Raw genomic sequence first — 21842 nt, 5'->3', positions numbered from 1 at the left:
ATGTATAATTGTTAGATGGTGTTAAGCATAAAGAAAAAAATAAAAGGTGAAAGTAGATAAAAGACTGTATATGGTGGGGAGGGTAGGAGGGGAGTGTTGACTTTACAGTGGTGGCCAGGAAGGCCCCACTGAGATGGAGATAATTGAATCAAGATCAGAAGAAGCTGAGAGCACAGTGAGTCCTGCAGGGAGGGATCAGCAAATGCAAAGCCTGGCATAGACTGAGGGAAGGGAGAGAAGCACAAGAAAGGTCTAGATCTACTCTGTGCAACACAGTGGTAGGTAGTAGCCCCTAGCCTCTTGTGGCTCTTGAGCCTTTCAAAGTGTGGCCAGTCTGATTTGAGATGCACTGTGAGTGGAAATACACACTGGATTTTGCAGACTTAGTATGAAGAAAAGAATGTAGAATTTTGTGTTAATAATTTTTATATAGTATACATGTTGAAATGATAATTACTTAGATATGTTGGATTAAATAAAATATACCACTAGATTGTTTTTTTTTTTTTGGTGTGACTACTAGAAAGATTAAAATCATATACATGGCTTGCGTTATATTTCTATGAGACAGTACCGGTGTAGAGATTTAAAGGGCTGGAGCTACAGATGATAAAATTTCCTGTATTTTGGCTTTTTACTCTGGGGAGTCAATGAAGGGTTTTGAGGGTAATTCCTATTGAAGAGGATCCTCCAGCTGCTGGGCTTAGGAGAGATGTAAGAGGAGAAAAGATGGAAGGAACAAGTAAAGTAAGAGACTACTGTGATAATCCAGGCATGAGATGAAATGATGGGGACTGTTGAACCGGGTTGGCAGTAGCAGAGATTCGGAGTAATGGTCAGAAAAATTGAGGACAATGTAGTGAGTTTTTATTAGGTTAAATTAGTTTAATTTAAATAATCTATATTTTATTTTGAGATTATATCCTTCCTACTTTTTGTGGGTAAAAAATATATTTGTTAATGAAATTACATGATAACATATGAGGGTCATTTTGTTAGTTTTGAGTGTCCTTATTTGGCCAAAAGTTTGGCAATCCTAGTTCGGTATACACATCCCACTCTATTTTTCTTGCCGTTTTATAGATTTGAAATTATAGAAGGCTGAGAACCACTAAACCTGATTGGGAAAGGCCAGGGTGGGGATTTGGAGCAGTCCAGGTAGCAGAAACTGGAGATGTGAAGCTCTTGGGCTGGTGAATACCTGGAGAATGAGGAAGAAAGTGGAGTGGTGTTTGATTGTTATGAGATCTAGCTGGCAGGGCAGGGAGGGGCCAAACGGAGGGCCCTTTCACCTAGAGTACAAAGACAATCTCTTAGATTCATCCATGTAATGAGGACAGCAGTGTCCACATGTACCATATGTTAATTTAGGGAAGAATTAATGGTGGTGTCAGCTTTGTTGTTCCACTGAGACTGATAATGGGAATTATTCATTCTGCTTTGTGATAATCTATCACTTCTTGACTATTCTCATTCCCATGCTTGGTTAGAATAGTTTGTAGCCAGGCATAGTGGCATGCTTCGGTAGCCCCAGCTACTCAGGAGGCTGAAGCAGCAAGATTGCTTGAGGCCGGGAGTTCTGGACTGTGGTGCGCTCTGCATGTCTTCATAAGTTCAGAATCAATATGGTACCCCCTGGTGGTGGGCGTGAAGGAGACCAAGTTGTCTAAGGAGGGGTGAACCAGCCAGGTTGGAAACGGAGCAGGTCAGAGCTCTGGTGCTGTTCAGTAGTGGGATCATGCCTGTGAATAGCCACTGCACTCAACCTGTGCAGCAGGGAGACCCTTTCTTCTAAAATACTAGTTTGGAAAGAAAAATTTACAGTAAGTGGTGAGCATATAGTATATGCTCAAAGACTATTTGTTGAATGAAAAACTGAATTAATGAATAACTGAAAGAATAATGGGCGTAATTTAAAAAGTTTTTCAATTTTTAGTAATCAAGGTAATGGGTGTAAAGGTCTTAGTTGTAGCAATAGACAAACATATTTGAAAAAAGTTACCAAGGGAAATCTTGAAGAGTTATGAGCAATTGTACTGTGCTGCAAAACATTTTAAAGGAAGAATTCATTTTTTCTTGAAGACCTGCTTATTTTTTATTTCTTACCAACTATCTACAGGGCACTGTCCGGAATTTTTTCTGGAGGAATTTAGAACTTAAATTTGTTGCACCGGCCGGGTGCAGTGGCTCACCCCTGTAATCCCAGCACTTTGGGAGGCCGAGATGGGAGGATCACTTGAGGCCAGGAGTTCAAGGCTAGCCTGGGCAACATGGTGAAACCCAGTTTCTCCTAAAAATATAAAAATTAGATGGGTGTGGTGGCACATGCCTGTAATCCCAGCTACTAGGGAGGCTGAGGCAGGAGAATCACTTGAACCGGGAAGGCAGAGGCTACAGTGAGCTAAGATTGCACCATTGCACTCCAGGCTGGGTGACAGAGCGAGACTCCATCTCAGAAAAAAAAAAAAAAAAGTTTCACAATTCAGAAGGTGTGGAAAGCAGACCAACCTAAATGAGGAAGACCAAGGAAACAGGGCAAAAGTGAGACAGCAGATGTGAAAGAAGGGTATCTTTGCCTCCATATAGTGGAGTGGTGGTTAGTTGCTTGGTGGTTACAGAAAGCCAACCAGTAATAAGCAAATCTCTGAAAACAGAATAAATGGGACATAAATTTTTATTGTAAAATTTGTTCATGTAAGGAAATATATTTGTTCAAAAAAGAGAAGACCCAATCAATACAATATACTTTTTTTTTTTTTTTTTTGAGATAGAGTCTCGCACTGTTGCCCAGGCTGGTGTGCGGTGGCAAAATCTTGGCTTGCTGCAACCTCTGCCTCCCGGATTCAAGTGATTCTCCTGCCTCAGCCTCCCAAGTAGCTAGGATTACAGGTGCCCACCACCACACCCAACTAATTTTTTATATTTTTAGTAGAGGCAGGGTTTCACTATATTGGCCAGGCTATTCCCAGAATCCTGACCTTGTGATCTGCCCACCTCAGCCTCCCAAAGTGCTGGGATTACAGGTGTAAGCCACCACACCTGGCCAATACAATATACTTTTAAAAAACTTTTTAAAATATGGTAAAATATATGACATAACACACCATTTTAACCATTTCTGAGTGTACAGTTTAGTGGCATTAAGTACATTTACCTTATTATGCAGTGATCTCTTCTATTTCTCTCCAGAAATTTTTCATCTTCCCAAGATGAAAATCTGTACCCATTAAAACAATATATCTCCCCAGCCCTCTCTCTCCCCAGGGCCTGGCAACAACCATTCTATCTTCTGTCTCTATGAATATGATACTCTGGGTACTGCATATAAGTACATTCATATGGTATTTGTTTTTTGTGTCTGGCTTATTTCATTTGGCATAATGAAGGTTGTACGTGTAGCATGTGTCAGAAATTCTTTTTAAGGCTGAATAATATTCTATCCTATGTGTATACAACATTAATATACTTAGAAATGCCAAAAGCTGCTGGTTAAGTATAAGAGAGCAAAATAAAGTTTACCTGAGATGTTGATGTCCCTTGAGGAGTAAGAGTTCCTCATGAGAGTATACTACAGTTTGTGAGGGAGATTTCAGTAAAAGAAAAATATTGTGGGAACCTGCCCCCAATATTTCAATGTAGGTTCTTTCTATTTTCCATAAGTGTCAGCCGGCTGAGAAATAAAAAGAGACAGTATAAAGAGAAATTTTACGACTGGGCCGCTGGGGGTGACATCACATATCATGATGCCCCTGAGCCTCAAAACCAGCAAGTTTTTATTAAGAGTTTCAAAAGGGGTTGGGGTGTAAGAACAGGGAGTAGGTACAAAGATCACATGCTTCAAAGGGCAAAAAGCAGAACTACTGATAAGGGTCTATGTTCAGTGGTGCACATATTGTCTTGATAAACATCTTAAACAACAGAAAACAGGGTTCGAGAGCAGAGAACCGGTCTGACCACAGATTTACCAGGGCAAAGTTTTTCCCCACCCTAATAAGCCTGATAGTACTGCAGGAGACCAGGGCGTATCTCAGTCCTTACCTCAACCACATAGGACGGACATTCCCAGAGCAGCCGTTTATAGACCTCCCCGTAGGAATGCATTCCTTTCCCAAGGTATTAATGTTAATATTCCTTGCTAGGAAAAGAATTTAGCAATATCTCTCCTCCTTGCACATCCGTTTATAGGCTGTCTGCAAGAAGAAAAATATGGCTCTTTTTGCCCGACCCCACAGGCAGTCAGACCTTATGGTTGTCTTCCCTTGTTCCCTAAAAATCACTGTTATTCTGTTCTTTTTCAAGGTGCACTGATTTCATATTGTTCAAACACACATGTTTTACAATCAATTTGTACAGTTAACACATTTATCACAGTGGTCCTGAGGTAACATACATCCTCAGCTTATGAAGATAACAGGATTAAGAGATTACAGGCATAAGAAATTATAAAAGTATTATTTGGGCACTGATAAATGTCCATATTAAAATGAAATCTTCACAATTTATGTTCTTTGCCACTGCTCCAGCCGGTCCCTCCATTCGGGGTCCCTGACTTCCCACAGGAGAAAAAGAAATTGTTTCCCTTTATTATCATAACAGTTTCACTATGCAAGCTACTAATTCTCCCCACAGCTGTCCAGACTTGGCCTTTCCAACATTAGTTGCCATTTACAAATGTGTACACTGATTCACCATCCTCTCTGTGGATAAATGTATGAGTCCTCCTAGGGTCTGCCCATTAGTGCATTAGTTGACAATTATTAGGTTGATGCAAAAGTAATTGCAGTTTTTGTCATTAAACTAATGGCAAAAACAGCAATTACTTTTCCACCAACCTAATACTTGGCCTGCAGAGTGCACAGACTAGATCTTCATCTAAAATATCTTTTGAGACGTTCTCTTAAAAGTTAAAAAAAAGGCAAAAATTGGCCAAAAGCAAACAAGCAAAGATAACAACAACAACAAAAAACCCCAATGGTATGATCCTAAACTTAAGTTGACTCAAAATTGACACCCCAAATTGGACTCATAACCCCTTTTCCTCAAATCTGCTGTCATCTCTGTCTGACATGTGGCAGCGTGATCTTGCCACCTACCAAAACTAGAAAGCAAAGATGTCAGATGTGGCTCCTCCCCATCCTTCCTCATCTACTCATCAAGTCTTACTGATTTTACCTTCTAAACATATATTTTAAAGGATATTCTTTCCTCTACATTTTTTCTACTAATGCCACATTTCAAGTTTGTGTCATCTATTACCTGAATCACTTTAACTGCTTCTCAGTTTTTTTCTTCCTCCAGTGTTGACCCCTAAAATCCACCCTCCATACATCAGCCAAAATAATCAATACAACACATAAACCTGACACTATAATCAGTGGCTCCTCATTCATTTTTTGATAAATCTTAATATGACATGTGGGACCTTAATCTGAACTTCTGCTGGCCTTGAACTTTATGATCCATGCAACAACACTAATCCTACTAGTGGTTTCCACAAGACCAATCTCCTATCTGTCATTGCCCACACCCTGCCTGATGTGTCCTTTCACCCTGGGGAAAGCAAGTGAAAGGGCATGGCAAACCACTGCTGGAATTGTATTGTGTGCCCCTCTGTGTTCCCGTAACTCCCTGTATAGAACTCTGCTGTGATACTCATCACAATGTATTAGGTTGAAACTGCCAATATTCAATCCTTTATTATCAAAACAATAACAGTATTATGTGGTCCTACTTAACTATGATACTTACGTTTCTTTCTACTACACAGAGAACTTCTTGGGGTCGGGACTCTACCTCATTCATATTTGTGTCAAGGTTTTTCTAAGCTCAGTGAATATGACCTTCACATTAAAATGCTGAAAGAACAAATGGTTTAATGAACTGTGGTTAACTCATTTCTTTTGCAGACAGTAAACTGACATCCATGAATAGTTTTTAATGACATGGAAAAAAGTTTAATGTTATATTTTTTAAAGCCTGATATGGAATACACAGAGATACCAACATTCACAAAGTATTCAAAGTTCATAAATATAAAAACTAGTATTTTAAGATTTTTATCTTATTTTAAGAAGCTTGCTTTAAATTCAGCTCCAAATAAAAGAAGCTAGTCAAAATACTAAAAGCAAAATGTGCCTATATACCTGCCAAAAATGTGTTGTTAACAATCTTGCCCAATTCAAATGGAAAGAATCTCACTACTTTTTAAAAATTATTTTTAATTATTTTCAGCTGTCGATATAATATGTTCATATCAATTATTACCTTGCCCTCTTTTTTGCTTTTTCTAGCATGGACTGGAGGAAACAGCTGCCAAATGCAAGGGACTGGGTGCCAAGGTTCATACCTTTGTGGTAGACTGCAGCAACCGAGAAGATATTTACAGCTCTGCAAAGAAGGTGAAATGTTGTGTTTAGTTAGAATCATATCATGTTAGAGCTAGGAGGTGTTTTGGAGATGACCCAGTCTGTACATGATATAGATGAAGTACCTGAGAAATGTTGTTATTTGACCAAGGTTATAGAACTAGCTCATAGCAAACCCAAAACTAGAACCGAGAACTGAACCTCTCAAATATTAGTATGTTCTGGAATTTTCCAGGGAGTTGTTAAAAATATATATATATACTCTTGGGCTCCACTTCCAGAGATTTTCTTTCAGTAGGTTGAAGGCAGGGCCTCAAATGCATCCACCCTGCATCCCATGCACCTTCATCTCACCCATGATGCTCATATAGGTAACTATGCCTGGATGACACTTGCAGAATTGCTGACAGGGTCTTCTGAAGCCCATTCATAGAATTGGGTTAGAAAGTTACAATAAAGCTATTCTTTATCAGGTTTTTATTGTAGATAGATCTATTTCTTTTCTTTTCTCTCTCTCTTTTTTTTTTTTTTTTTTTGAGATGGGGGTCTCACTCTGTTACCCAGGTTGGAGTGCAGCGGCATGATCTCGATTCATTGCAACCTCCACCTCCCAGAATCAAGCAATCCTCCCACCTCAGCCTCCCAAGTAGCTGGGACCACAGGTGTGTGCCACCACGCCAGCTAATTTTTTGTATTTTTGGTAGAAAACGGGGTCTCACCATGTTGCCCAGGCTGATCTCGAACTCCTGAGCTCAGGGGATCCACCCACCTCGGCCTCCCAAAGTCCTGGGATTATAGGTGTGAGCCATGCTCCCAGCAGATCTATTTCTATAAAGCATTATTTGCCTCTTCTAGATACAATTGAGATGTGCTGTATATAATGGGGTTTCACTCTGAACGCATTCTCGCTTGTACCTGTTAACTAAATACCTTAATGGCAGCAAGGTCATCAGAATTACCTGGGCAGATTCCTTAAAATACACATTCCTGGACCCTACCCCTGGATATTCTAATTCAGTGCAGTATAAAGAGTGTGATTCAGCAAGACTTGAGAACCTCTTTGTTTATGGAATTTTAGGTTTGAGTTCTTTTTTTTTTTTTTTTTTTGAAATGGAGTCTCACTCTGTCGCCCAGGCTGGAGTGCAGTGACGTGATCTCAGCTCACTGCAAGCTCCGCCTCCCAGGTTCACAAGCAATTCTCCTGCCTCAGCCTCCCGAGTAGCTGTGCTTACAGGTGCGCGCCATCATGCCGGGCTAATTTTTGTGTTTTTGTAGAGATGGGGTTTCACTATGTTGGCCAGGGTGGTCTGGTCTGGAACTCCTGACCTCAAGTGATCCACCCTCCTTGGCCTCCCAAAGTGCTGGGATTACACGCGTGAGCCACCACACCTGGCCTGAGTTCTTTTTTTTTTTTTTTTTTTTTTTTTTTTTGAGATAGAGTCTAGCTCTAGCTTTGTCGCCCAGGCTGGAGTGCAGTGGTGCGATCTCGGCTCACTGCAAGCTCCGCCTTCCGGGTTCACCCCATTCTCCTGCCTCAGCCTCCAGAGTAGCTGGGATTACAGGCGCCCGTCACCACGCTCGGCTAATTTTTTTGTATTTTTAGTAGAGACAGGATTTCACCGTGTTAGCCAGGATGGTCTCTATCTCCTGACCTCGTGATCCGCTCCCTCGGCCTCCAAAAGTTCTGGGATTACAGGCGTGAGCCACCGCGCCTAGCCCATTATCAGATATTTTGAAGTAGCTATTTTGAGGTGGCCATTTTAGTATCAGAACTTTTTTTCTTTTTTTCTTTTCTTTTCTTTTTCTTTTCTTTTTCTTTTCTTTTCTTTTTTTTTTTTTTTTTTTGAGACAGAGTCTTGCTCTGTTGCCCAGGCGCAGTGTAGTGGCGTGATCTTGGCTCACTGCAACCTCCGCCTCCTGGGTTCAAGCAGTTCTCCTGCCTCAGCCTCTCGAGTAGCTGGGATTACAGATGCCCGCCACCACGCATGGCTAATTTTTGTATTTTTAGTAGAGACGGGCTTTCACCATGTTAGCCAGGATGGTCTCGATCTCCTGACCTTGCGATCCGCCTGCCTTGGCCTCCCAAAGTGCTGGGATTTGTATATTTCTTAATAATGAAAGCAAGCTGAGAATCAGATATTTTGAAGTAGCTGTTTTGAGGTGGCCATTTTAGTATCATTTTAGTATCAACTTTTTTTTTTGAGACAGAGTCTTGCTCTGTTACCCAGGCTGGAGTGTAGTGGCGTGATCTTGGCTCACTGCAACCTCCGCCTCCTGGGTTCAAGCAATTTTCCTGCCTCAGCCTCTCGAGTAGCTGGGATTACAGGCAGATACCTGTAATATATATATACAGGCTGATAAATATTATATACTTATATAGTATATATAAATATATAATATATAATATGTATATATGAGATGTGCTGTATATATTATACATATAATACATATAATATACATATACTATTAATACTATAATACTATAGTATTATATTATACTATAATATACGATTAATACTATATTATACTATTATACTATATTATAGTATAATACTAATAATAGTATATACTATTATACTATATTATACTATAGTATAATACTAATAATAGTATATACTATTATTATATACTAATATAATAGTATAGTATACTAATACTATATTATACTATTAATATATAATATACATATAATATACATATAATGTGTAATATAATACATATATGTATATATGAGGTGTGCTGTATATAATGCTGTATATGTATATATGAGATGTATATGTAGATATATATGTATATAATGCTGTATATGTATATATGTACATATTATATATGTATATATAATATATATTATATAATATAAATATAATAATATAAATATTATATATATATCCAGGAATCTTCCCAGGTAATTCTGATGACCTTGTTGCCATTAAGGTAGTTAGTTAGGTACAAGCAAGAATGCGTGCAGAGTGAAACCCCATTATATACAGCACATCTCAATTGTATCTAGAAGAGGCAAATAATGCTTTATAGAAATATATCTGCTGGAGCGTGGCTCATGCCTATAATCCCAGCACTTTGGGAGGTCGAGGTGGGTGGATCCCCTGAGCTCAGGAGTTCGAGATCAGCCTGGGCAACATGGTCACCTGAAGTCAGGAGTTCAAGACCAGCCTGGCCAATATGGTGAAACCCTGTCTCTATAAAAATATAAAAATTAGGGATTACATCCCAGCTACTTGGGAGGTTGAGGTGAGAGAATCACTTGAACCTGGGAGGCGGAGGTTGTAGTGAGCTGAGATCATGCCACTGCACCCCAGCCTGGACAACAGAGCAAGACACCATCTCAAAAAAAAAAAAAAAAAAAAAAAAAAATATATATATATATATATATATATATACACGCAAAACATATTCTCTCTTATTTGAGAGAGCTAAAAATTAAAATAATTGAACTCTTGGAGATAGAGAGTAGAAGGATGGTTACCAGAGGCTGGGAAGGGTAGAGGTGGTGTAGGGAAGAAGTAGGGATGGTTAATGGGTACCAAAAAATAGAACAAATAGGCTACTCTGGTTGCACTGCCTGTGAGTTAGCCCTGCTCTGCAAGGAGCAGCCATAAAGAATTTTTTGTTAGTAAAAATAATTAATAATAATAATTTAATTGTACATTTTAAAATAACTAAAAGTATAATTGGATTGTTTGTAACACAAAGGATAAATGCTTGAGGGGATGGATACCTGATTTACCCTGATGTGATAATTATGCACTGCATGCCTGTATCAAAATGTCTCATGTAACCTTGAATATATACACTACTATGTACCCACAAAAATTTAAAAACAAAATTAATACAAAAAAATACAAAACAGACATTCATATCCTGGGGAGGTAATAGGCAATGATGAAGAAAGGGTCAAGAGTGTCTGGGAAAATCCTTTGGTAATATAAAATAGTATATAGGTATAAATGGTGTTGATCAGGGTCAAAAAACTTAGCTTGACACTTTACTGACGTAAATATAATCTGATGAAATTCAATTCTGACTGAAGAGCCTTCAGCATGGCACATTGATGCCCTACAGGAGTACTGGTAGACTTTTGCTCATGGCCTCCTTTCTGTTTGGGGTGGCTTGTCTTGGGCTCTGAAGTCAGACAGATCTGGGAGAGTCCCAGCTCCATCTTTTAATAGCCATGTGACCTTTGGTATGAAACTCAACCATTCTGTTTCATGTTTTCATCTTTAAAGTGAGCATATAGGAATTGCTGTCTCATTGAGTTACTGTGAGAATTCAATAAGAAAAATAATGAAATCATGTAAATGCATAACAAAGTAAAAGCCCCTCATAGGCTATTTGCCACTTTTCCCTCAGTCCCCCAACACACTGTAGCACTATCTCTAAATAATGATAACTCTGTTAATAGAGCTAGGTTTCATTTGAAACACAGTGTATAACAAAATGCATTAGGACGCTAGGGTCTATCCACCCAAGAATCTTAGTTGCTTATAGAACCATAAAAATCTCATATAAGGTATTTTTGCATTGCTACCCCTTGGAATTATGGTACTCCAATCTTATAAAAAGTAGGGCTTAAGCATCAAGATTCTATGATCTTTCTTAGTTGAAGAGATAGTTATTGATTATATTCGAGTCCAGAAGATATAACAATTATTTTGAAAAAAGTTACATTACCTGTAATCATTCCCTTTTGAGTATAGTCTTTTTTTTTTGAGACAGTCTCGCTCTGTTGCCCAGGCTAGAGCACAGTGGCGCAATCTCAGCTCACTGCAACCTCCGCCTCCCGGGTTCAGGCGATTCTCCTGCCTCAGCCTCCTGAGCAGCTGGGATTACAGGTGCACGTCACCACGCCCAGCTAATTTTTGTACTTTTAGTAGAGACTGGGTTTCGCCATGTTGGTCAGGCTGGTCTTGAACTCCTGACCTCATGATCCGCCTGCCTCAGCCTCCCAAAGTGCTGGGATTACAGGTGTGAGCCACCGTGCCTGGCCTACAAATAGTCTTTTTTTAAAAATATTTTTCTTTCTTTTTGAGACAGAGTCTTGCTCTGTCGCCCAGGCGGGAGTGCAATGGTGCAATCTCAGCTCACTGCAACCTCCACCTCCCAGGTGCAAGCAATCCTCCCAGTTCAACCTTCCGAGTAGCTGGGACTACAGGAACCCACCACCACACCCACCTAATTTTTGTGTTTTCAATAGAGATGCAGTTTCACCATGTCAATCAGGCTGGTCTTGAACTCCCGGCCTCAAGTGATCCACCCACCTTGGCCTCCCAAAGTGCTGGGAATATAGATGTGAGCCACCGTGCCCAGCCTACAAATAGTCTTTACAGTCCAGTGGATGCCTTCTATTGCTCTTAGCAGCTAGCCTTGTTCTTTTGTTTATATTTCCTCAACTGAAATCATTTCACCAATGATAGCTGCAACAACCTTTGAAATCTGGCCATAAGGGTTTACATAAGCCCTTCCACATAACCATTTTAATTTCTCAAATGTTCTTCCTTCTGGATCAATACCAAAATAGAATTTTCAAGAGAAAACACACATACCACGCATATATATTAGAAAAACACACATATGTATTTTAATATTATTTACCTCATATTTATATTTCTATATTTTGGGGTTTTTTTGTTTGTTTTTTGGGTTTTTTTTTTTTTTTTTTTGAGATGAAATCTCGTCTGTCACCCAGGCTGCAGCACAGTGGCACGATCTCAGCTCACTGCAACCTCCGCCTCCTGGGTTCAAGTGATTCTCCTGCCTCAGCCTCTCGAGTAGCTGGGATTACAGGCATACACCACCATGCCCCACTAATTTTTGTATTTTTAGTAGAGATGGGGTTTCACCATGTGGGTCAGGCTGGTCTCCAATTCCTGACCTCAAGTGATCTGCCTGCCTCGGCCTCCCAAATGCTGGGATTAGAGGCGTGAGCCACCTCATTTGGCCAATATTTCTATATTAAGTACCCTCATAGACACCTGAGCAGGTCAAGAAGAGAACCTTAAAACATGTTACTTGTAGACAAGTATAAATGGTTTTGAAATAATTATAATGATAGTAATAGCAGTTTACTGTGTGTACTAGATACAGTGTTAGCTCCTTTACATGCATTATTTCATTTGTTTCCACAACGACTCACAAGGAACTTGTATTAGTATCTCTATTTTGCGGAGGAAGAATTGAAGTTTTAAGAGGTTAAGTAACTTGGTCAAGGTCCAACAGTGACTGGCAGAGCCCAAACTCAAGGTCCAAGGAAACCACTCTTCACCCTTAAGCCTACTGCCACCTAATGGAGAGCGATTGAACAACAGAACAGAAAATAGAAAGAAAGAAATAGAAAATGTGGCCAGCTTAATAGTGTAATCAGTTTTCCACAGTTCTCTGTAGTAGTCCCTGATTTTGCCACATTAGTTTTACTTTTATTTTTTGAGACGGAGTTTCGCTTTTGTTGCCCAGGCCGGAGTGCAATGGCGCGATCTCAGCTCACCGCAACTTCCGCCTCTCGGGTTCAAGCGATTCTCCTGCCTCAGCCTCCTGAGTAGCTGGGATTATAGGCGCCTGCCACCATGTACAGCTAATTTTGTATTTTTAGTAGAGACAGCGTTTCTCCATGTTGGTCATGCTGGTCTCAAACTCCCGACCACAGGGGATCCACCCGCCTTGGCCTCCCAAAATACTGGGATTACAGGCGTGAGCCACCGCACCCAGCCTAATTTAACTTTTTTTGCTTACCTTTTGAAGTAATGTTTTAAAAAAATGCTACTTAGCCAAATGCCTCTTGATCTATAGTCAATAGAACTAAGTCAAGAGACTAAATTGCAAAAGAAAATTTCCACCTGATACACTTGAAGATAGATCTATTTTGGACATAAGTGCATAAAATAAAAAGGATATTTTTCCCCTGTTGACACATGGATTGCAAAATCACTTTTATCCAGATCTAGCAGAAAAACAATAGTCATTGCGTACAAGACGGGAACGGTGACTCATGCCTGTAATCCCAGCACTTTGGGAGGCTGAGGTGGGCAGATCACTTGAGATCAGGAGTTCAAGACTAGCCTAGCTAACATGGTGAAATCCAATCTCTACTAAAAACATAAAAATTAGCCAGGTGTGGCATGGTTGCATGAGCCTTCAGTCCCTGCTACTTGGGAAGCTGAGGCCGGAGAATCTCTTGAACCCGGGAGGTGGAGGTTGCAGTGAGCTAAGATTTCGCCACTGTACTACAGCCTGGGCAACAGAGCAAGAATCCATCTCAAAAAAAAAAAAAAAATAGCCACTGTGTATAAACTTACCTTCATATCTCTTAATGAATTTACTTTTCTTATTTTATTTTTTGAAGGTGAAGGCAGAAATTGGAGATGTTAGTATTTTAGTAAATAATGCTGGTGTAGTCTATACATCAGATTTGTTTGCTACACAAGATCCTCAGATTGAAAAGACTTTTGAAGTTAATGTACTTGCACATTTCTGGGTGAGTATGGCTTCTTTTACAAAAATGTTCCTTTTGAAAATCCCAAAGATTAAAGTGGGGCTTTCAGCAGACATAAGGAAGTATTAAATCAATGCTAAAGTTTTCTCCAGGCACCAGGGATAACATTATACAAAGAGATCATTTTTCATGCTATGACCAAATTCTATCATTCTTCCTCACTGACAATATTAATAATAACAATAATTAATAATAAATGTCAGGTGTTGTATATGTTTTAATTCTAAGCTAGGTTCTCACATTTCTGTGTGATCCTATTTAGAGATAAAGAAAGGAGTTGGGGACCATCTGAGTCATCGTCTGTGATTTTATAAAGGTGAATCCAGTTTGCTTTCAGATTCTCTTTTTTCTTTTTTAGACAGGGTCTCTGTTGCCAAGGCTGGAGTGCAGTGATGCGATCTCATCTCACTGCAGCCCCAACTTCCCAGGCTCAAGTGATCCTCCCACCTCAGCCCCCTCAAGTAGCTGGGACTACAGGCATTAACATGCCCAGCTAATTTTTGTATTTTTAGTAGAGATGGGGTTTCACCATGTTGCCCAGGCTGGTGTTGAACTCCTGGACTCAAGTGATCCGCCTGCCTCAGCCTCCCAAAGTGCTGGGATTACAGGCATGAGCCACTGCCCTGGCTTTCAATTTGCATGAGGCTCAGGCCTCATGTTATTTCCTGGCCCTAAAATTGCAAACCTTATTGTGAACCTCACCATTGAAGGTCTTAAGTTATATATATGTACATATGCCGTGTGTGTTTCTGAAGTCTCCAAATATTGCCCAAATAGCCAGTTCTTAAAAAGGCCCCTCAAAGTTTTCTTGGATGTGAGTTTGGGATGACTAATCTCAAAAGAATATTGGGGTTTATAAAAATGCAGTGTTATTTTATGCTAATATTCCCAAGTTATTGACATATATCTTATGTTTTGTGTTTGTTCAAATATAGGTTACTGTCTCTTTTTTTGTTGTTGTTTGGAGACAGGGTCTCTGTGTTGCCCAGGCTAGAGTGCAGTGACATGATTTTGGCTCACTGCAGCTTCAGCTTCCTGGGCTCAAATGATCTTCCCACCTCGGCCTCCCTAGTAGCAGGGACTACAGGAGTACACCACCATGCCCAGCAAGTTTTTGTATTTTTTGTGGAGATGAGGTTTTGCCATGTTGCACAGGCTGATCTCGAGCTCCTGGGTTCGAGTGATCCTTCTGCCTCAGCCTCCCAAAGTGCTGGGATTACAGGTGTGAGCCACTGCACTTGGCCGGGTATTATCTTACTTGTTTCTTCATCCCAAGCATCAACAACAAGAGGTGGAGGGCTGGGGAACATAAAAATTTAGCAATTTTTTTTTTTTTAAACCGTCTCACTCTGTCACCCAGGCTGGAGCACAGTGGCGTGATCTTGGCTCACTGCAACCTCTGCCTCCCGGGTTCAAGTGATTCTCCTGCCTCAGCCTCCCCAGTAGCTGGGATTACAGGTACCTGCCACCATGACCAGCTAATTTTTGCATTTTTAGTAGAGACGGGGTTTCACCATGTTGGCCAGGCTGGTCTTGAACTCCTGACCTCAAGTGATCTGCCCGAGTTGGCCTCCCAAAGTGCTGGGATTACAGGCATGAGCCACCACACCTGGCTGAATTTAGCAATTTAAATGAGATGGATTCTCAAAGCTTTCAGTAGCCATTGTTTTGCTCAGGTTTTCTAATGTGGGCATCATATCCAGTCACCTTATTGTTGCTGCATTTGTCAGTTAGTTTATGTTTTTTTCATTTATGACAGGATTAATGTTAAAAAATATACTTTTGTTTCAAAATATTCCCAACAGGTCTGTGAGTCTGAAATACAGTATTTTTTTCTCTTTTAATAAAAACTATTTGTAGACTACAAAGGCATTTCTTCCTGCAATGACGAAGAATAACCATGGCCATATTGTCACTGTGGCTTCAGCAGCTGGACATGTTTCGGTCCCCTTCTTACTGGCTTACTGGTATGTGAACATGTGTTTCCTTCATTGGTTCTTATGCCTACCTTGTGTGTGAGATTTCCTACCCTGTCTAATAAGAACTCTCTTTATAATCATAAGAGACTTGAAGTTTTCCAGTCTATTATTGAGAGTTGTCAAAAAATAAGCAGAAAGAATTGCACAAAGTCTCTTGTCTAACAGCATTATCAGTCATTAATCCCCTTCTAGAGGACCCTGCTAGAGGTGGCAGCCGGAAATGTATTCAGTTATGAGCCAACCACTTTTAAAACATTTCTCATCTCTTTTAATAGCAAGAAATTACAAAGCAAGAACAATAATTAGTATTAATTATTAACATTTGTAACAAATTTAATATTTATAATTTTTAATATTAATAAAAATGGGTAAATTTTTGCAGAAATTAAATCAGAGTGAGAGAGAGAGAATATTAGGCATAGGTGGGTGATTTTTTTTTTTTTTTGAGACAGAGTCTGGCTCTGTCACCCAGGCTGGAGTGCAGTGGTGCGATCTCAGCTCACTGCAAGCTCCGCCTCCCGGGTTCACGCCATTCTCCTGCCTCAGTCTCCCAAATAGCTGGGACTACAGGTGCCTGCCACCACGCCTGGCTACTTTTTTTGTATTTTTAGTAGAGACGGGGTTTCACCGTGTCAGCCAGGATGGTCTCGATCTCCTGACCTCGTGATCCGCCCGCCTCGGCCTACCAAAGTGCTGAGATTACAGGTGTGAGCCGCCTCGCCCAGCCGAGAAGTGGCTTTTAAGAAACCACACAAGGGTGCCATTTGGGCTAACATGCAGGGTTGCAACCACACAAGGGGTTTGTACACTTCCAGCTTCGTGACAGAGCTGTGCTTTGCTAGCCCTTAGAGAACTCCTCTTCAGAATCCTCAGCTATCACTGGCCTGAACTACTACAGTCTGTGATCCTTACTGGCCACAGTTATCTTCAACTCAGCCAGCTCTGGTTTTTGCTCAGCATCTAATCAATGATAGGACTTTCACAGAGATGTGCTAAAGATTACTGCCAGCAGAAAGCAGTGTTTATCAGATATTGTTATTAATAATTGGGCAATTAAACTGAGACACTGCTTTTTTAAACCTTTTTTATTGACACGTGACATACATTTATAAGAATGAAGAAGTCGTAAGTGTGCAGCTCAATGAGTTACTACAAAGTGGATATATCCATTTAACTACCATGCAGGTCAAAAAAATAGAACATTACAGGACCCCAGAACCCACTCTTGGAACCCTTCCCAATCACCAGTCTCTCCTTCCTTCCCTAAGGTAACCACTATATTGACTTATAACACCTTAGATTAATTTTGCCTATTTTTGATCTTTATGTCCATGGAATCACACTATATTTGTGAGATTTATCCGTGTTATGGTTAGTAGCTATAGTGTGATCATTTTCATGGCTGCATAGTGTTGTATCATGTGACCAGACAATTTATTTGTCCATTCTATTATTTATGAACATTTGGGTTGTTTCCAGTAAAAGTATTATTTACGAATGACATAATGTCATTTATAATGGCATTATGAATCTTGACTGAATCACTCACCAGCTGTGTGACCTTAGGCAAGTTACTCTACTCTGTGCTTCATTTCCCTCATCCGTAAAATAGGTTAATAATAATATCTAGGCCAGGCACGGAGGCTCACGCCTGTAATCCCAGCACTTCGGGAGGCCGAGGCAAGCGGATCACGAGGTCAAGAGATTGAGACCATCCTGGCCAACATGGTGAAACCCCGTCTCTACTAAAAAATACAAAAAAAATCAGCTGGGTGTGTGGTGCGTGCCTGTAGTCCCAGCTAGTCGGGAGGCTGAAGCAGGGGAATCGCTTGAACCTGGGAGGCAGAGGTTGCAGTGAGCTGAGATTGTGCCACTGCACTCCAGCCTGGCAACAGAGCGAGACTTCGTCTCAAAAAACAATAATAATAATAATAATATCTAACTTATTAGAATGCTTATAAGGTTTAAATCATACAATGTATTGCGCTTAGCATAAAATCTGAAATCCTGCAAGTGTTCAATAACAGGAGGTTGCCTGTTGGCATTACATTTCAATTCCACTTCCTGTTATTCACACAAAACAGGGAGTTCCCACCTCTAATTTTAGCTTCCAGAATGCTTTGCCCCAGTGGAATTCATCATATATGCTCTGACGCCTAGTTTTTGGGATGAAATGAGAGGAAAAATAAGAGTATTGATCCTTTTCCCTGTAATTCAGCCCTCATCTATCATTGTCCTGAGTTACTACAGCCACAGAAAATAATCTATTCTAGCTCTAGTAGCCTATCTTAGGAAAAAAATTTTAATTTCTTTTCAGAGTTTTAGTTCAACAGTTTTAATGATTAATATGAAGAATGCAAGATAAAAGAACTGGATTTATGGTGGAAGGTGAAGTTTTTGATTCTATTCTAAAATGTTTTTTGCTGCTTGCTAAGTAATTTGTTCACAAGTATTTTGATTTTTAAAAGAAAACAATTAGCTAGCTAATATATTCTGTCAACCCAAATAGCCAATTTATAAGCATGAAAAGTTGCCAGTATGGGAACGCTCAGTAAAACTGAGTTCTGAACATTAGCTTGTAATAAAATGTTATTTAAAAGAAAAATCTGGGGCCAGGCATGGTGGCTGACACCTGTAATCCCCCAGGCTTTGGGAGGCCAAGGCAGGAGGATTGCTTGAGCTCAGGAGTTCAAGAATAGCTTGGGTAACATAGCAAGATCTCATCTCTACAAAAAATATTTTAAATTAGCTAAGTGTGGTGGTGCGTGCTTGTAGTCCCAGCTACGCAGGAGGCTGAGGTGGGAGGATTGCTTGAGCCCAGGAATTGAAGGCAGCAGTGAGCCATGATTTCACCACTGCACTCCAGCCTGGGCAACAAAGACAGACCTCAACACAAAAAGAAAAAAAAAAAAAAAGAAGAATTTGGAATAAGAAGTACTAATTCAGACTATTTTTTTCAGCCCTCTAAGACATCTGAATAATTTAGACTATTTCTAATAAGAAGGAATTTGATGTAATGTTACAAAGTGCAGGGGGCAAAAATCTACTCACTTTTAGCTTTCATATATATATATGCCTTTCTATATATAGGTTCATCCTAAAGTTGAAAAATATGTTATTCCTTTTACACACTCAAGATCATTAACTCTGACTTTCAATATATTCTTGCATTTTTGGTCACTTAAGTAAAATCAGAAAATACGGTTTAGTAAAAGAAAAAACTAAATTTATGGATAGTTTCACCATGCAGAAATGTTACTGGAAAGGAGTCCCGATCCAGACCTCAAGAGAGGGTTCTTGGATCTCGTGCAAGAAAGAATTCAGGGTGAGTCCACAGTGGAAAGTGAAAGCAAGTTTATTAAGAAAGTAAAGGAATAAAAGAATGGCTACTCCATAGACAGAGCAGCCCTAAGGGCTGCTGGTTGCCCATTTTTATGGTTATTTCTTGATGATCTGCTAAACAAGCAGTTTGTTATTCATGTCTCCCCTTTTTAGACCATGTAGGGTAACTTCCTGCCGTTGCCATGGCATTTGTAAACTGTCATGCGCTGGTGGGAGTGTAGCAGTGAGGACGACCAGAGGTCACTCTCGTGGCCATTTTGGTTTTAGTGGGTTTTGGCCAGCTCCTTTACTGTAACCTGTTTTATCAGCGAGGTCTTTATGACCTGTATTTTGTGCTGACCTCCTATCTCATCCTGTGACTTAGAATGCGTTAACAGTCTGGGAATGCAGTCCGGTAGGTTTCAGCCTCATTTTACCCAGCTCCTATTCAAGATGGAGTTGTTCTGTTTCACATGCCTCTGACATTTCCCCCTTACTTTTTATAAGAGAACTCTTAATCCTAAGGGTTGCAGACGGATGAAAATCCATCTTTTGTAACTTCTTCAGGCTGAATGGGGCCATGATATTCCTGCCTAACTGTTAGAGTCTCTTGTGTTTGGGGTAGAGAGGAGCTTAGTCAGAAAGCATCAGTATGGCGAGGGCCATTCATGACTCTTGAGTTTTTTGTGTGTGTGTTTTTTGTTTTTTTGAGATGGAGTCTCGCTCTGTCACCCAGGCTGGAGTGCAGTGGTGCAATCTCAGCTCGCTGCAAACTCTGCCTCCGGGTTCATGCCATTCTCCTGCCTCAGCCTCCTGAGTAGCTGGGACTACAGGTGCCCACCACCACACCCGGCTAATTTTTTGTATTTTTAGTAGAGATGGGATTTCACCATGTTAGCCAGGATGGTCTTGATCTCCTGACCCTCGTGATCCGCCCGCCTCGGCCCCTCAAAGTGCTGGGATTACAGGCATGAGCCACCACGCCTGGCCGACTCTTGAGTTTTGACAAGAGGTGATATCTGGGAGATTAATAAGTATTTAGTTTAAGAAAACATTTAGTAAGCCTGTCCTGTGTTCCTACACAAAGGGTATAACAGCAATATATTCCATAAGAGTAAAGCAAAATAAGTAAAGTTATTCCAGGTAAACTAAATTAGAAGGCTTTCCATGAACTAGGCAACTGTTGAGACCAAGCTGATATGGGGTTGCTAGCTGATTGCAATGTGCCTAGAATTTTACATTACCCATCCCTCTTGTTTCTTCTGAGCAGCAGTTAGAGATCCCTGGTTGGTTTACAGGAATAAACAGGGTTAGCCTAAATTGCAGAAACAAACTTAAAAACAACTGAGACTAGAATTTAATAACAAGTATACTGTAGTTCTTGAAATACAATATTCTCTCTCCAGTTTCCCATTTTTATTAAAGACACATTATGGTAAGACTGATTTGCTTTATTATACTTGGCCTGATTATTTGTATAAAGTGCAGCGAGAATAATTATTTTTCACACAGGCTTTTTAATTGGCTTTGATGGAACTCTGTTTTATAAGGAATTTCAGGTAAGACTTTTTTAAAGCTGAGCCCTGCCATGGGTTTGTACCCTTAAATACCTATGAGTTGGGTAAAACACTTTTCTTTTGAGGTCCCAAGTTAACTTGGGCCTCCTGGACCTGTAAGAAAGTGACATTCTTTACTTACCATAGGTCAGAAACCCTGTACAGGGACTGTGTAGGCAAAGTATGAGGCCAGTTTCCCATAGGGCTTTTATTGGCTTTACAAGTCAAGTTTGATTCTTTAAAGGAAAGCACACCATTCCAGTCAAAGCCTTGGTAAAATAACCAATTTCTCCAATAGTGTCCCATTACAAAAGAAAACAGATTTTTGTTGCACTTATACAAACAACTATATTGCCATAAGTTAAGAATACTTACAATTGGTTTCCATTCCGGAGAAATCAGGTAGAGAGAAACAAATATGTTTCAAATTTTGTTCATAGGAGTATATTTTACTTAATTGCTGCAAGCTGTAAATAGCTTAAAAGAAGTTTCCTTTGAAAAATAAAAGATCAGCAATATTTTAAGCAAAGTTAAAAAAAATTACTTCAGTTTTCTATTGGTTCAGTTAATTCAGTTAACTCCTGTTCTACTTGTTATTCATTAACATTCCAGCTTTCTATGAGAGTTTTGAAAGTTGTTTTCTTTATTGTAATGTTACAATTTCTAAGGTTATTAGAAACCTGCATTTAAGAACATCTGCTAGAATTCTATAGTTGATTATAAACCACCTTTTAGAGAAGATTAAAACAAGACAACAACTGTCTGTGGATGATAAAAACTTTAGGACAGCCACTATTAAAGCCACAATTGATAAGGAAATTTGGTTACTTTTGTGGCATACAAAATTTTACATAACAATTATAATTATTAGTAACATACACTAAGTCATATTAGAAATAAAGGAGTTTCTTATAACTTTGGAACACATACCAATAACATATTTATACAAATATAGTCCAAAGAAAGCAAAACACTGTTTCACATTTGAGAATGCTTCCTGGATGATTTTTATACCAAATAAGCGAAATTTCACCTTTACATTAATGTATTATTAATGTTAAACCCAATTTTTAATAAAACCTTAGAGACATATTTACCCAATTTTAATGTTTAATCC

General features: G+C 39.7%; 1 protein-coding gene across 1 annotated transcript in view; it reads left to right on the top strand.

Annotated features, from left to right (window-relative positions):
- Positions 1-21842, top strand: part of HSD17B11 (hydroxysteroid 17-beta dehydrogenase 11) — a 49269-nt gene that overhangs the window by 3771 nt on the left and 23656 nt on the right. The window contains exons 2-4 of the mRNA XM_054683830.2: positions 6291-6398; positions 13720-13851; positions 15730-15836. Coding sequence (XP_054539805.1) covers positions 6291-6398; positions 13720-13851; positions 15730-15836 — 347 coding nt within the window. The remainder of the gene's footprint in view (positions 1-6290; positions 6399-13719; positions 13852-15729; positions 15837-21842) is intronic.

Source organism: Pan troglodytes, chromosome 3 (genome assembly GCF_028858775.2).
Source record: "Pan troglodytes isolate AG18354 chromosome 3, NHGRI_mPanTro3-v2.0_pri, whole genome shotgun sequence".
NCBI classification, from domain to species: domain Eukaryota; kingdom Metazoa; phylum Chordata; class Mammalia; order Primates; family Hominidae; genus Pan; species Pan troglodytes.
This window is presented reverse-complemented; position numbering and strand designations above follow the sequence as displayed.